This window comes from Amblyomma mixtum, chromosome 7, assembly GCF_055824585.1.
Source record: "Amblyomma mixtum isolate Tamu chromosome 7, ASM5582458v1, whole genome shotgun sequence".
In the NCBI taxonomy this organism is placed as follows: domain Eukaryota; kingdom Metazoa; phylum Arthropoda; class Arachnida; order Ixodida; family Ixodidae; genus Amblyomma; species Amblyomma mixtum.
Window position 1 is genome coordinate 20,966,202 of NC_143018.1, and position 15,565 is coordinate 20,981,766.

The following is a 15,565-nucleotide window of genomic DNA, read 5'->3' on the forward strand; positions in this document are numbered from 1 at the left end:
AACGTGCGACATATCCACCTCAAAAGGTTGCAGTTGTGCGCAGATAAGAGAGCAGTCAGTTAACTCGGTCAGCATGAACAGCAGATTACTTTACTTTGCCTAATGCTGTTCTCTTGTAGCACGAGTTCTTGGAACATGTTATAAACTGCCCAATCAGTGGATTCCCGTGTCCCACTTTTTCTCGCGCGTTGCCTTTGCATCCGCTTGCTACAGTACAGTAAACCCTCATTATCTCGAACACGTGTTGTCTTGAAATGTCGGTCAAGTTGAAAATTTTTGTCACACAACTGGTGGCACTGTATTTCTCACTGTTCATTTTGAAATTCTTTCATGACAAACTCCAGATATCTCAAAATCTGACCCGTGAAAACTCAAAACAGCAACCCCCAATCTCTTACCTCTATGGGTAGTGGTGTAATCAGAGCCGCAGCAAACATGGCGCCGGACGCTGCCACTGAGTGTTATCAGCGCGATCGCCCTCTTATCTTTGTTGGCCATGTTTGTTACAGTGAAACGGCGAGTTGAGCGAGTTGGTACATGTTGAGAAAAAAAATAAACAGCGCAGGAACAGGGACACGAGAAAAGAAGACGACGGAACAGCGCCTGTCCCGTCGTCTTCTTTTCTCGTGTCCCTGTTCCTGCGCTGTTTTTTTTTTTTTTTCGAAAGTTGTTACAGTGCCATGACCCCTGAAAGGTCTCCTTTTACACAGTGGTGTCTATATCGCAAAATATAGCTCCGTAGAGGGCTTCAACTTTTATAATACATGATTAGTACATCGAAAACGTTGGTACTTAGATTACTTTAATATTTTCCATTGTTTTTACGACTTCCGAGTTAAACGCAGTCTACTGTATTGGCAAAGCTGACCTACAGGCCTCTGACAGAGTGAAACCGCGTGACTTTGTCAAGAGGTAGTCACTTTCGAGATGACATAGGGCCGCCCCTCCTCGTCCTAGCGGACGGAAGTGCGCCGAAAGACACGACGAAAACCTCTTTCCTACAAAAAAGAAGTGGTCTCCATGGCCGCAATAGGGTGCACCAGAAACACAGGGAGCTCCACCAGAGTTGCAAGTGAAGAAAAAAAAAATGACAAGGACGTGATGATTAAAACTGATACGAAGTCAATCGCAAATGCTAAACTAGCCTCACAGCTTAGGGCCGTAGTTGTCAACATCGGCAGCAACTTGCTGCACCACTGCTTAAAACAACCAACCAGCAAAGACCTTAATCGTCACCGTCGCACAGAGGCGACGTCACAAGTGTTCGTTGCCATATCGAGCATGTCAGATAACACCCGGGTGGCACACGTTCAACGCCTATGCGACAGTTGCTCCAAAAAGATTTCTCTCCAAACACAGCTTACAATGTAGCCGTGCAGATACGGCAGACAGCGGCTGGTGAATGGGCAGCTGTGGGCTACACATGGGCTACACGAGGGTCACAAAACGTGAGCCGCTCGACGAGGGTCCAAGACCCTCACGAGTGACTCGTGGAGGATGAACTGCGATTCCGTGCCTCAAGGTTGAATCGGGACTTGAGACTTCTGACGTAAGCCTCGTGGAGCTTCACCAGAAAGCTGTCGTCCGTCTGTGCAACAAGAAGGGAGAACAAAAAAGAAAGAGGAGGCGCATAAGTTATTGCACCACTCAAATAACACTAAGCTCATAGCAGAAGAAGGATCCCTCCGCTTCCCCCTTTTATCATCACCATTAGCCTGACTACGCCCACTGCAGGGCAAAGGCCTCTCCCATGTCTCTCCAATTAACCCAGTCCGTCGCCAAGTACAGTTAAAACTCGACTTAACGAAGTTGAGGGGAGCCGTGAATTATTTCGTTAAATTGAATGAGGCATTTCTTGGGCACATAATTCGGTACATTTGATTATATGGTATGGCGGCATCCAGAAAGCTACCGCATCATATTTGTGAAGCGTAAATGCTCCCAAAATGAAACTGCGGACCGCGGAAACGACCGGCGCTGCTAACGCGTATGAAAAGAAACAACAAAATTTCTTACTCAACAAGAAAGGCCCGAGGGGACTACAAATTTATTTTCCGCCAAAGAAGTCGGTGATCTTTGCCTGCGTGCGCTTTGTCAGCAATGGCCGCACCGATTTCTCGTAGGTCTGAAGTGCGTCCAGCGAGTCTTCCGTCCCCTCGTGTGTGCCGGCAAAATGTCGCAGCAGATCGAGAGCATCCATCACCTGACCTGGTGTCAGCATGGGAGTTTCGGCACCTGCAGGGTCGTCGGCAGCATCTTCAGCCGTCACTCCCTCCACGCTTCCTACAAGCCGCAACATATTGGCATCAGTCAAAACTTCCGTTGTGACTGCGTTTGCATCGGCGTTCACGTAGTCTGAGAAACTTATGCCTGTGGGCACTTCATCCACTGAGGAAAGGTGTTCCCAGGCATCTTCATCCTCGTGCACGGCGCTCGCGCAGTCCGGACCAGCTTCGGCAGTTTCAGGGCCTAGTGTACCGAAACCGGCAGTCCAGAAGCAGTTGACAATTATCAATGGCCTCAATGCTCTCCAAGCCGCCGCCGCCACCATCTCAACCGCCATAAAAATATCTATTTTCGTCTCGTGCTTCAGCTCCAGGTTGAGGAGAACTCTGTCGACGACTTGACACTTGTATGCGCACTTCACGCTATTAATTATCCCTTGATCCAAGGGCTGAACCACGGACGTTGTGTTTGGGGGGAAGTAGCGGAGCTCCACGCTGGTCAGCTCTGCAACGTAGTGGGCCGTGCAGTTATCCAGCAACAGGCACACTTTCCTTTTCTGGCGACACATGTCGCTGTCAAATTCCTTCAGCCATGTAGCGAAAATGGCACACGACATCCAAGCCTTTGAATTGGCAACATACTTCACAGGAAGCTTTTTGGTGCCTTTAAAATAGCGCGGCCTCGCACTCTTTCTGATGACAAGCGGGTCTCGTTTGTCGGTGCCATCCATGTTGACGCACAGCAAAAGAGTCAGCCTTTGTTTGCTGTGTTTGCCGCCGTGGCACGCCTGCCCCTTCAGGGCGAGTGTTTAGGCAGCATTTGTTAGAATAGACCGCTCTCGTCAGCGTTGTAGACGTCGCTGGGGGCATATTTTCCCAGAATGTCGGGCACGTTTTCAGACTGCCAGTTGCCGACTACAGCCATGCTTACGCTGCTCGCTTCACCGCTGCGCACTTTCCCGACGATGTGTCGTTCTTTGAAGCGCGACAGCCAGCCGGGACTTGCCTTGAACTCGTTGTCGCCCAGCAAGCACGCGAAAGAGCGAGCTTTTTGTTGGAGCAGGTCTCCACTCACGGGAATATTCTTCGCCCACAAATCCATAAACCAGGCGAAGAGGGCCTCTTCCATTTTGCTTTGAGGAGTAGTCTTCAGCGTTTTTTTGCGCGAGAGATTCTCTGACGAAGTGGCACGGAGGATGTCATTTTTCCCTTTCAATATTGTGGAGAGAGTACTCGCTGGAATGCCATGTGCTGCAGCCACGTCACATTTCTTCTGTCCACTTGTCACAGCACGAATTATGTCCGCTTTCTCGTCCAGGGTAAGCCTTTTTTGTTTCTTGCAGGGCTCCATCTGCTAGTCAGGAGGGTTAGCGGCGCGCTTGCTCGCACACACCACGTCTGCGTTCACGATAGCAAGGCTAGACTGATGGAGGCCTAACAAGCTGAGCTTGACAAAAGACGTGCGTTCAAAGGCACGGGAAATATCCGCACAAGAGTGAACACAGAGCGCAACACACAAAAAAAAAACACGTGAACTGCAACAGCGCCATCTATGAAATGTGGCACGAAACTTTTTTACTGCTGGCGCCATCTTGTGAGCTCGACTCAAAATTAAAACTCGTTTTGCGCCGCGCAGTTTGAAAAAAGCGGCGGGCCGAAGATGCTCCGCGCTGTTACCGCTGGCTCGCAATCAATAAATTTTGGGGTGCTGTCTACAAAATAGACCAAAAATTAACACTTTTTCACCTTTATTTCTCGAAAAAAGGTTCGTTAAATCGGGACAGATCACGGCATCGGTTTCGTTATTTCGGGTTAGTCAAAGCATTGAACCCTATGGGCGTCTGAGTGGGAATTAGGATACCTTCGTTAAATCGAGTTTTGATTATAAATGACAAGTTGCTAGTTCAGGAACATATGCAGCATGACAGGGACACCATGAGAAAGGGATAGAAAGCGAAAAAACACCGAGGAAAGTTACGAGTCTGATGAAAATGTTAACAGTTTTAGCTATAGTGCGAAACTGAAGAATTTTTTGGGAACATGTTCGCGTTTCATGGTTTCTGTTCACGTTTATATCCGTCACGGCATGCTGAATTCTCCTACAAGAAACATGGAACACGACCTGTACGAGGTAAGAGGAGTGGAGCTGTGCGTCATGCCACAGTCTCTGGGCTCTCTTTATGTGAAGCAACGCAAACTAGCGCTTGCTCCGTGTGCTGTGAAATGGTCTTGTGGAGCCCTCTGTGAGCAGCAACACAAACTAATAACTGCAGTACGCACTGCGGCATGGGTTTCACACACCCTCCTTGTGAAGCGATGCGAACTAGTGCTTACAGACACTAGTGCTAGCGTCGCCTAAAAACCGGCTAAAGAGCTGATAAGAACTAATGCTATACAGTCAAGCCCACTTATAACAATATAAGTGCCGTGGAAATACCATTGTTATAACCAATAATTGTTATACAGTGAAATCTCGATACAACGAACTTCGCGGGGTCGCGAATAATCGTTCGTTATTTTGAAATATCGTAATAACGAAAGACTCGCGAAAAAAGGTAGTAGTATTACTGGACAATGAAAATACTGCACCTTCAGGAAGGGCACGCGACAAGCTATGTAATTTTCATACAGGAACGCAAACGAGAGGTTCAGCGCTCATTTATTTGAAGAAATCCGTGATTCTGGCGGGTGCAACACAGGCGTCCCAGGACGAACTCTTCAACGTCAACTTTTTGGAGCACAGAATCAGGCACATCGCTACAACGTCCGATGAATGTGCGAAGTTTGCCTATGGATGCAAGAACCTCCGCACCAGACACAGGTTCGGCCGCTTGGTCTGCAGGCGGCGAGCCGGCATCGTCGTCCAGTTCATTTTCTTCGCCGCGCTCTCCATACTCGCGAACGCTCCTCACGATGTCTTCTACAGTCAGGGGCAGCATTTTCCGACTCGGCGTAGTCGGCAAAAGTTACAGAAGAGTCTACAGAGAGTTTCGCAGTGACTTCAGTCCGCACCTCTTTTGCGCTGTCGTCATCCGTGCTATCAGCGTCATCGCAGTCTTCTGTGTGAAGCGGCGATTTCACCAGGCAAGCTTTCCTCCAGCAGTTGTTGATGGTCGAGGCCTTTACGTTCCACCACACCCCAGTTACCATTTCGGCAGCCTGGCGGACATTTATGGCTGTCGGGAGTCCGAGCCGAAGGTTTAACAGCGCTGCACTAGGCGCTTCCGAAACGATGTGTTTCCTTAAGCGTGAACTGCCGTCGCTTCATCTTGACGCTGGCGCCCGCAGAATTCATCGTCAGCACAGTTAACACGCAGCGGCGAGAAACGACTAGGCCTCGCGTTCGCGGCGGCCGCACACAAAAAAAGAAAAGCGCGGAGGTAGTCTAGTCACATGCACACCCACGGCCGGTCTCGACGCGCGCGCTCTCTCTTAAGGAGAGAGGAGAGAGTGCGCGCGTCGAGACCAGCCGTGGCACACCGTGGGAGAAAAAAAAAACGGAGGAGGAGAGACGAGCCAACTTCCGGTTGCGAGGCGGCTTCGGATTGGACTGGATTGTATCGGATGCCTGCCCTTGGCGATTAGCAGAGTTAGCGTGTGCCTCTCGGGGAGTCGGCTCACTTCTCCGGGGTAAGTTCGTAATAATGAGGTGCATTTATAATAGGTGGGCAAATAAATTATGCTCGTTATTCTGAAATGTTCGGTATTTTGAAATTCGTAGTAGTGAAATATTTTTACATTGAAAATATAGATATTTTGGCAGGGATTTTGAAAAAGTTCGTTAATATGAAAAATTCGTTAATGTGAGGTTTGTAGTAACGAGATTATACTGTAACAGGGTTGTGCCGAAAAAAATAAAAGATGACAAACTTCAGAGCATTTATTGACAGTAAATACCCGAAGGGGTTTGATTGTTCTAAAGCCTGTAAAAGCTCGTTAATTCGAACTTCAGGAAACCGGAATAATGTTCACCGATGACCAAAGCACCGCCATCGCTGCGCCACCAGGATCTTCGCGCACCTCCACGTCACAGGAATCAAGCCGGCTTTCCGGAAGTGATTCTTATGGGAAATTCAAGAAGCATGCAGAACCAAGGGTGCGGTGACAGCTGACAAGAGAAAAAAATGCGCTGGCTGCATGCACGTGCACTGCACCGACTGACTGGGGGTATGCATGGCGTGCGTAGCCAATGCAGCAATGCAGCAGCTCTCCTGACGCGATGACGCCTGCCTCTTTTGCTTTTGTGGCGTTGCTGCACCAGCTTAGTCCATTGGTCGGCCCCACACGTGCGCGCTTTTGTGTTGTAAGCATGGTTTTGCTGGTGTGGTTGTAGCATTTCCTTCTTTTTTTTTCTATAATGGTTGACACTCAATTACCAGATTTAATTGTTATAACCAATAATGTGCCTTGACAGCATTGCTATAAGCAGTTTATTTTACCATAGAACACAAGGCAAAGCTGATGATGCCATGACTGACCATTGTTATATCTGATATATTGTTATAACCAGTATTATTATAAGTGGACTTGACTTATAAGAACAGACTAGCACAGTAGCAAGATTTACCAAACTCTCTCTCTCAAACAGTGAGCCTTTCTATGCGCATTTGTTCTTTTTGGCCCTTCATTGCAGAACAATGCCAACAAAGGCACAAAAAAATTGGAGTCTTCAATTTTACCAGGAACGACACTGTCCACAGTGTCCCTTTAACAATGGCTGTTCTGCCGTCTCTTGCCAGAGGGGCAAGCAGGGACACTCGCCTGCAGCATGTGGATGAGTGCGTCCTTCAGCTGGTCCTTTGTGAGGGCGCCCACTGGGTCCCCCTGACTACAGGGCACCGCTTCTCCATTCATGCACGGGCCTGCAGGGCACAGAGCAGCTCAGGTACAGGCACCCAATTGGTGGTGTCAATCTACAGTGCCAGTAAGTACTGCCCAAACTGGAGTACACATCAAGTGAGATACAGTAGATCCTCGTTAATTCGAAATCCGTCGGACCGCGAAAAATCATCGAATTAACCGGGTTTTCGAATTATCAAAAATCGACGAAAAATGAGAAAATAAACGTATGAAACATGGCTGCATCATCATTGCACCTTTATTTTGCCTGAAAAATGGTCACTTGAAGTAGTCATCGATGCACGACTGCTCGGCGCGGTAGTTAGAGGTGCGTACATACTCCGACGTTCTCGGCGCGTGGGCGAGAGCCGGTTGTGGTCGACGTCAGATCGGCGACGCTACGCCAGGCGCTCCGACGCGACTGCTACTTGTGGCTACGGGGGGGGGGGGGGGACGCGGTGGTGTTGGGTACGCTCGCTCTTCTGCCACCCTTTGATTGGAGGCACTGCTTGGAGCGGAGCTCCGACGCGAGTGCAGAACGTTCTTCGTTCAACACGCCGCCTGGGAGAGGAGGCGAGTGGCGAAGGGAGTAGAGGGGAGGAGTGGCGCGGGAGGCGTGCGCAGTGCATTCTGGGTGGGCGGCTTCGGCGCGCTCGGCGCGAAATAGAGACATGCTCCACGGTGCGGTCAGAGTGCGCCGAAGCCGCCGGACATGTCCGCGGTCATAGCCGTGCCGCGCGAGCGCGCGCTACGTCAGAGTATAAACGCGCCTGAACACAGAACACGTTTGATTGCGGCACCGAACAATCAAAACACTACGAGCAGCGCCTGCCACGAGCTAGACAAACAACGGAAACAGAGCCAGAAAAATTATGACCTAGCGGCACCTGGTTGTTGCTTTGTCAACTAAAGCTAGCCTCCGAGACTGGTAGTCGACTGCGCAGATCGCTGAGGCACAACAAACCACTGGAAACCGAAAATTGATTTGCAGTGCCGCCTGGCTGCCACTCTGGCAACTCAACTATACTGGCCTCAGAGACTGGCAACACATTTTTCTTTTCACGAATCATGGAGGCCATGGTTTAAACCTACGTATTATCCGGAGAGGGGCGCACTGGCTGTTCAAATTATCCGGCAAATTTTGCATGGAAACTGTTGGGACCGCCGAAAACCTTCGAATTACGTGGGATTTCGAATAAACCGAGTTCGAATTAACGAGGTTTTACTGTAAACAACTGCAATTAACATTCATCCGACATTACTGCGCTATCACAAAAATGAACATGTTAATGCAACGCTTAACTAGCACTGAATAACTGACTATTTCCTCTGCATGACTCCACAGGCTGCCTGCCCAATAAAATGGGGATTAGTACCCAATAGCTTCATCTAAAGACTTGCCTCCCGCTACCTAAATAAACCCTTCATCGTTTGAGCGCCACGCCCTGGTGTACTCGGGCAAGCACCCGTGCACATCCTTTGCAACGGCCGAGTGTACTTGTGTCGCTTCCTACGCTCACTCCTTACAACTTTACAGTTTACTCTAGTTAAAAAAAAAAAAGAAAAACTGACTGCTGGCCCCACCATATTTGAATTGGAGAAATAAACTAGCGCCACACCAAGCACACCACAAGAAAAGAACGAGGACGAGACACAAGCACTTGTGTCTCGTCCTCGTTCGTTTCTTGTGGTGTGCATGGTGTGGCGCTAGTTTTTCTCCAATTCAAGTATGCACCAACTAGCCCAAAAAGAGGAGTTAATCCCACCATCTTCTGAGCATTTCTTGCAATTCAAGTTTACACATACTTTTGTTTCGTCATGCTACATATGTCTGACCTACAATTTATTACAGTAAAAGCTCGTTAATTCGAACTTCACGGGACCGGGAAGGAAAAACGTTCGAATTATCCGATGTTCGAATTATCGAATGGCCGCGAAAAAACCGACAAGAACCATTTGCATTACGGTATATGTAGGGTATTTACTCGCGTAACGAACCCACTCACATAGCGCGGTCGCCAACCCCTACCTTCCGGTGCCGCCGGCCGCCGCGCCGGTGATGGAGCCATTTAAGCTTTACCCACTCTTCCAAGGTTTTATCTAGTTCCATCTTCTGTCCCCGTTTAGGACGTACGCAGCCTCTAACTATGCGGAGGAGGTGCTTTCTTTTTTTTTTTTGGCCACATGCTGTGTGCCAAGCCACCCAGACGCGGTGGTGCGTAGTTCGAATTATACGTAACGGAACCGACTCGCTTTCGAATTAACAGGCCTTTTTATACACAGATCTCTATGGAGCTTGGCCGGACCAAGTAGTGCAGTTCGAATTATCAGAAAATTCGAATTACCGAGTTTTGAATTAACGAGCTTTCACTGTACTATGTGTTGCGCCCAGTTTTGAAGAATTCCACACCGACAAAGTGTTAAATCTGACACAGCTGCGATTTACTGCTCAACACTTCATAAACACTTTGTGTTCTTGATTGTCTACCTACCTAAAAATGCGTCGACGCATCCTTTAAACCCAATTATATTTTGCATCTGGTATCAGTGTACGTTTTCTTGGAAACAATTGCTGTGTTATGGTCAGGGACATGTTAAGGTTCAATGTTGCGCACCATTTCTCTTAAACTGTGGTACTACGCTCCTAGCATAAAATGTATATTTGAAACAAACAAACAAAAAAACCCAGCACGCAGGCAGCAGATCCTGCTGAATTACATGGCACTCAAAGTTTTAATGCTATCCTGTATAAACAGAACACAGCTTCTTGAATTTCACCAACATAAGTTTGAAATACCAAGCTTCTATTCAAAAATGAGAGGACACCAGTTGCAACATCTGAATGGCATTGAGTAAAGTCAAAAAACGAATTAACCAATGTTGACAGTATGAAACAGAGACAAAGCTAAAAGCATATGCGCACTGAAAGTGACGCTAGAAAAGCAAGGTGAAGAGTCACATAACTGAAAACACACAAGAATTATTACAATACTCGGAAACTGTAGTTCTCAACAGTACTAAATGCTGACCATCCATGTTCCAAGTATGGCTGGGGATTTGAAAATAAAAGAATAAACCAATAAACAACAATAAAAATATTGAAACTTGAAAAGCCCATTCTGAGCTACCAATCTGACGCATTCACCTCGACTATCCACCCCCGGCGTATCCGTCGTGCCGTTTACGTCTTCTCACATTCCCTTTTTAAGCACCAACTCTGATGTTGGCCTTAGCAGTTCTACAGCGGAAATATACGCATCAAAAACAAGTCATGCATACCGAGGGTTGATGATGTGGAGCTGGATGATGCTGACGGTGTTGCACTGGCAAAGCCAGTCCATTTAGTGAACGCCATCGGAGTCAGCAGTGGCAGATCTGAAGCAGCAGGTGCCTGCATATGTGGCACAAAAAAGTTCCCCTGAAAGAGAGAGAGAGAGAGAGAGAGAAAAAAAATGGCCTGGCTTAGCTTATGGTTAAGCCTAGGATGCGAAGCATACCGCCGGCGGAGGCTGCGCGTCCGCAAGCGAGGGCACGAGTTCAGCCCCAGCTTTCACAGCTGTTGTGACGTCAGCGCCCCTAGCGGAAGGAGCGGGAGTTAGGCCGCCGGTGGAGGCTGCGCGTCCGCAAGCGAGCACACGAGTTGAGCCCCAGCTTTCACAGCTGTTGTGACGTCAGCGCCCCTAGCGGAAGGAGCGGCAGTTAGGCCGCCGGTGGAGGCTGCGCGTCCGCAAGCGAGAGCACGAGTTGAGCCCCAGCTTTCACAGCTGTTGTGACGTCAGCGCCCCTAGCGGAAGGAGCGGGAGTTAGGCCACCGGTGGAGGCTGCGCGTCCACAAGCGAGCGCACGAGTTGAGCCCCAGCTTTCACAGCTGTTGTGACGTCAGCGCCCCTAGCGGAAGGAGCGGGAGTTAGGCCGCCGGTGGAGGCTGCACGTCCGCACGAGTTGAGCCCCAGCTTTCACAGCTGTTGTGACGTCATATCACGTGGTGCGCCGATGTAGGTCAAGTGGTAGCTACGCGGCCGCGCGCGGCGCAGCAAGGAAGAGCTCGGTTGTGCGGCTAGTATGCTTCGCATAAAAGGAAAGCCTGTAAACCACTCGTCATATCCATGCTTTCCTAATCCAATCAGGACAACAACCGTGGATTTCCTTTAACATCCAATACATGAATATCGCAGTTTTTGTAAGCCTTGCGAAGCCCAAACCTTACTTGTGACATCACAGCTGCCGTTTGGCAGCTGGAACTGAACCCAAAACTACAGGGGAGAAGAACTTTGATAAGTACCATATATTGCCGCATGTGTGTTGACTTCAAATATAAATCAACCCCTCAACTCATAGCCGCAAGAAAAAAAAAAAAAGTGATTCCTAATGCGGGTCGACACTGCCTCACCCTGCAGCCCCAGCTCGCCAATAAGTTTTTCCGAAGGCCAAGTCATGCAAAGAAACATTTATTTGTCCACGATACATCTCTTATGACTCGAGGAAAACGCAGTCGTGGTCATCGCCATCTTGTGAGCTGCTGCTGTCCGTCGGAAGTGATGCAGGATGATACTTCAGAATGCGCACAAAACTCTCTCCTCCGCCACAATGGCAACAAGTCAGCTATTTTTTCAGTGAAATTTCATTTTCCAGAGTGCCCGATTTTTCAGCTGTTCTCGCGGTTCCTAGAGGGCACAAAAAATCAGTCGTCAGCTGTTGTTGGTGTGGCCACATCACCATGTACTTGCGGCAACCCCTGAACTATTGAACCACTGGCTGTTCTGTTTGCAGCTAGTCGGCCGGCATGCATGCGATGTGCCGTTTTATCACCTGTTATCTCTATTTGTCTCCAACTGCTGGCTTTGAATGTTTATTGCTTTGAGCTGTGCATTCAAATTCCTGTTTATTAAGCAGACTCGCTTTTGCATCGTGTCCAACAACTATTACATCTACTATCTATGGCTCGGACTAAACTAGTTTGGCCCCCGTACATAGGTTGCCTTTACAAGCCCGCGTAAAGGTCGACTCCGATTATAAGTTGACTCCTCATCTTTATGAGGTCATTTTTCTAAAAAAATAAGTCAACACTTATAATCGGCAATATAAGGTATACAAAGCAACATATGGTATTTACTAGGCATAGGCGAACTCTACGTGGCGATTCATGTTTACAAATGTCTAACGCATCACTAAAAATAAAGAAAGAAAATGCGAAATTGGTTTATGGTTTATGGGGGCTTAATGTCCCAAAGCGATTCAGGCTATGATGGAGGCCGTAGTGAACGGCTCCAGAAATTTCGACCACCTGAGGTTCCTTAACGTGCACTGACATCGCACAGTACACGGGCCTCTAGAATTTCACCTCCATCGAAATTCGACCGCCGTGGGCGGGGTACCATTAACATTTATAGACGCCCAAACCAAAGGAAGGCTGTGCTCACCTTGCATGGTTCCCTGGCAAGAGGAAGCTGGTCACCGAGAGTGACCGCCGTCGGTGGGGAGTGACGCTCGCCGTTGCTCAGGCCAAGCTCCAGCATGGCGGGCGTCACAACTGGGGGCAGGCTGTCCTCGCCAGCAGACGGAGGGCCCAGGCTCAGTCTCTGCCGCAGGTCATCAGCCACAACCCAGGACGACATGCTGGCCTGGCAGGAGGCCGCACGGAGCCGTGGCTCCTGGCACGCCCCTTCACTGGCCCTCATGCTTTCTAAGAGAAGTACCACACCACCCAGCGCCGTGAGAATTCGAATTGGCTTGTTCTCCTCTCTCCCTCCCTCCTTCTCGCAAGCACACACACACACACACTGCTGTTAGACAAAGGCATCACTTTCACTGAAAATGAATTTTTCCGGCCAGAAAAGGTCAGAAAAAAAAACAAAAAAAAAAAAACACTGGTGCCGCTACCACTGGCCATTTCAGCAATCAAAACTGTGCTAAAAACAGTTTCTTAGGTGCAGATCCCTAGTGGCAGGCTATGCCACGATCCACTGCCAAACAGTGATCACGGAGTCCTTCCCAGTCCTGATGTCACAAGCTTGAATTAAGAAGCAGGAAAATTTTTAAATCCTGTGTTCCAATCAAATGAGTCTTTTGCTAACAGATAAAGATCAACAATGTGAGCAAGTGAAATAGGATGGATTTCCACCAAGAAAAAAGCCTGGATGCAGTTGTCCTCACTGCCCCTATAAGAGCTTCAACCATCTGCACTGGCAAACTGAAGCCACCCACTGCCCCTATAAGAGCTTCAACCATCTGCACTGGCAAACTGAAGCCACCCACTGCCCCTATAAGAGCTTCAACCATCTGCACTGGCAAACTGAAGCCACCCACTGCCCCTATAAGAGCTTCAACCATCTGCACTGGCAAACTGAAGCCACCCACTGCCCCTATAAGAGCTTCAACCATCTGCACTGGCAAACTGAAGCCACCCACTGCCCCTATGAGAGCTTCAACCATCTGCACTGGCAAACTGAAGCCACCCACTGCCCCTATAAGAGCTTCAACCATCTGCACTGGCAAACTGAAGCCACCCACTGCCCCTATAAGAGCTTCAACCATCTGCACTGGCAAACTGAAGCCACCGACTGCCCCTATAAGAGCTTCAACCATCTGCACTGGCAAACTGAAGCCACCCACCTTGGCTGCGCTGAATCCGCTCCACGTGCTCCACACGGTTGTCTGGGTTGGCCAGCAGCGCCCGCAGCAGAGCCTGCTTTGCATCCTCCTCCCCTCGCACCACCTCGGGTGGCAAGAGGGGACTCTGGTGGCCGACCGCGGCAAACAGTGACTCCACACTGAGTGGCGTCGACGGCGGCACCTCGGTGCTCGCCACAGCGGGGACAACACCATTGGTCGTCCTCAGAGGCGTCGGCTTGTGCAGGACACTCGGAGGAGATGGCGCAGTGGCGTGGCCATTGCTCATGCCCTCGGTGCGCGGGGCACTTGCCATTGCTGCCGCCGCCGCTGTTGATGAGACAAAGGTGCGACTGCCGCGAGCCCTTGCCGGGTTTCGGTGCTGCTTGTGCCCGTTGGACGAGGCCTCGGCCTTCTTCTGCGAGTTCAAGATACACCAGGGTAACACAACAGTTGGTGTAAGTTAATACAGTAAAAGCTCGTTAATTCGAACTTCACGGGACCGGGAAAAACGTTCGAATTATCGGATGTTCGAATTATCGAATGGGCGCGAAAAACCGACAAGAACCATTTGCATTACGGTGTATGTAGGGTATTTACTCGCGTAACGAACCCACTCACATAATGAACCCACCCACCCCCGATTTTTGCCTAATAATCTGAAAAAAAAAAAAAAAAAAGCGTCAGTCGTTAACGCTTCCCTCCGTTTGGCACCCTCACCGCCCACAACGCATTTCTTGGCGGCGCGCCAAGATGCTGAGCAGCGATAACATCACTTTTGACGTTAGCTCCAGCAAGGGGGAAGCAAACTTAATTTGGCAGAGTGCCAGCGCTTGTTCGGTTGTGCAAGCCTCGTTTTCAGCACCGTCACGGCCCCCCAACGCATTTCTTGGGGGCGCGCCAAGATGCTGCGCAGCGATAACATCACTTTCGACGTTAGCTCCAGCAAGGGGGAAGCGAACTTGGCAGAGTGCCAGCGCTTGTGCCGGCGTCTTGTTCGCGGCTGAGCGTGTGCTTCCGTTGGCGACCGACCGATGGGTGGAAGCATGGACAACACTCGCAAAGAAGAAAAAAAAGTTTTTCGCTCGTAATTTGTAGCGCCCCTCCGAAGTCATAGCCTTCATGGGCATTGGCTGGGGCCGCGCTGACAGTGCTTATCCGTATTTTCGAATTAACAGGGCTCGAATTAACGAGCATTTAGTTGCGAGTTCCCGAGGTTGCGCGGAAAAGAGGGTAGGCAGCCGCCAGCGCGGTCGCCAACCCATTCCCTCCGGTGCCGCCACGCCGGCCGCCGCGCCAGTGATGGCGCCATTTAAGCTGTACCCACTCTTCCAAGGTTTTATCTAGTTCCATCTTCTGTCCCCGTTTAGGACGTACTCAGCCTCTAACTATGCGGAGGAGGTGCTTTTTTTTTTTTTGGCCACATGCTGTGTGCCAAGCCGCCCAGACGCGGTGGCGCGTGTGGCGCGTAGTTCGAATTATCCGTCACGGAACCGACTCGCTTTCGAATTAACGGGCTTTTTTATACACAGATCTCTATGAAGCTTGGCCGGACCAAGTAGTATAGTTCGAATTATCCGAAAATTCGAATTATCGAGTTTTGAATTAACGAGCTTTCACTGTATGAGGAAAGGTAAGGTGCATTACTGGATCATTCAGGATGGACACCCGAGTACAGTCACCCACAGATTTTTCGGACTCGGTGGGACACTGAAAATATTCCGAATAACCAAACAGTCCGAAAAAGCTGTGAACTTAAAAAAAAAACTTTAAACCGGCTTTAAAAATTCCGAAATTCGCTGCTCCCCATGTCCGTACCACTTCATGTCACTATACCAGACCGAGCATTGTGACCGCAAGTCTGCCGCAAACGAATTCTTATCACTTATTGA

At 49.4% G+C, this 15,565-nt stretch overlaps 1 protein-coding gene across 1 annotated transcript in view; it reads right to left on the reverse strand.

Annotated features, from left to right (window-relative positions):
- Positions 1–656: 656 nt before the first annotated feature.
- DCP1 (decapping mRNA 1) overlaps positions 657–15,565 on the reverse strand; it is a 174,514-nt gene continuing 159,605 nt past the window's right edge. The window contains exons 6-10 of the mRNA XM_089551874.1: positions 13,677–14,091; positions 12,485–12,747; positions 10,344–10,482; positions 6,987–7,087; positions 657–1,588 (exon numbers count right to left, since the gene is read on the reverse strand). Coding sequence (XP_089408000.1) covers positions 1,478–1,588; positions 6,987–7,087; positions 10,344–10,482; positions 12,485–12,747; positions 13,677–14,091 — 1,029 coding nt within the window. The 3' untranslated portion in view covers positions 657–1,477. The remainder of the gene's footprint in view (positions 1,589–6,986; positions 7,088–10,343; positions 10,483–12,484; positions 12,748–13,676; positions 14,092–15,565) is intronic.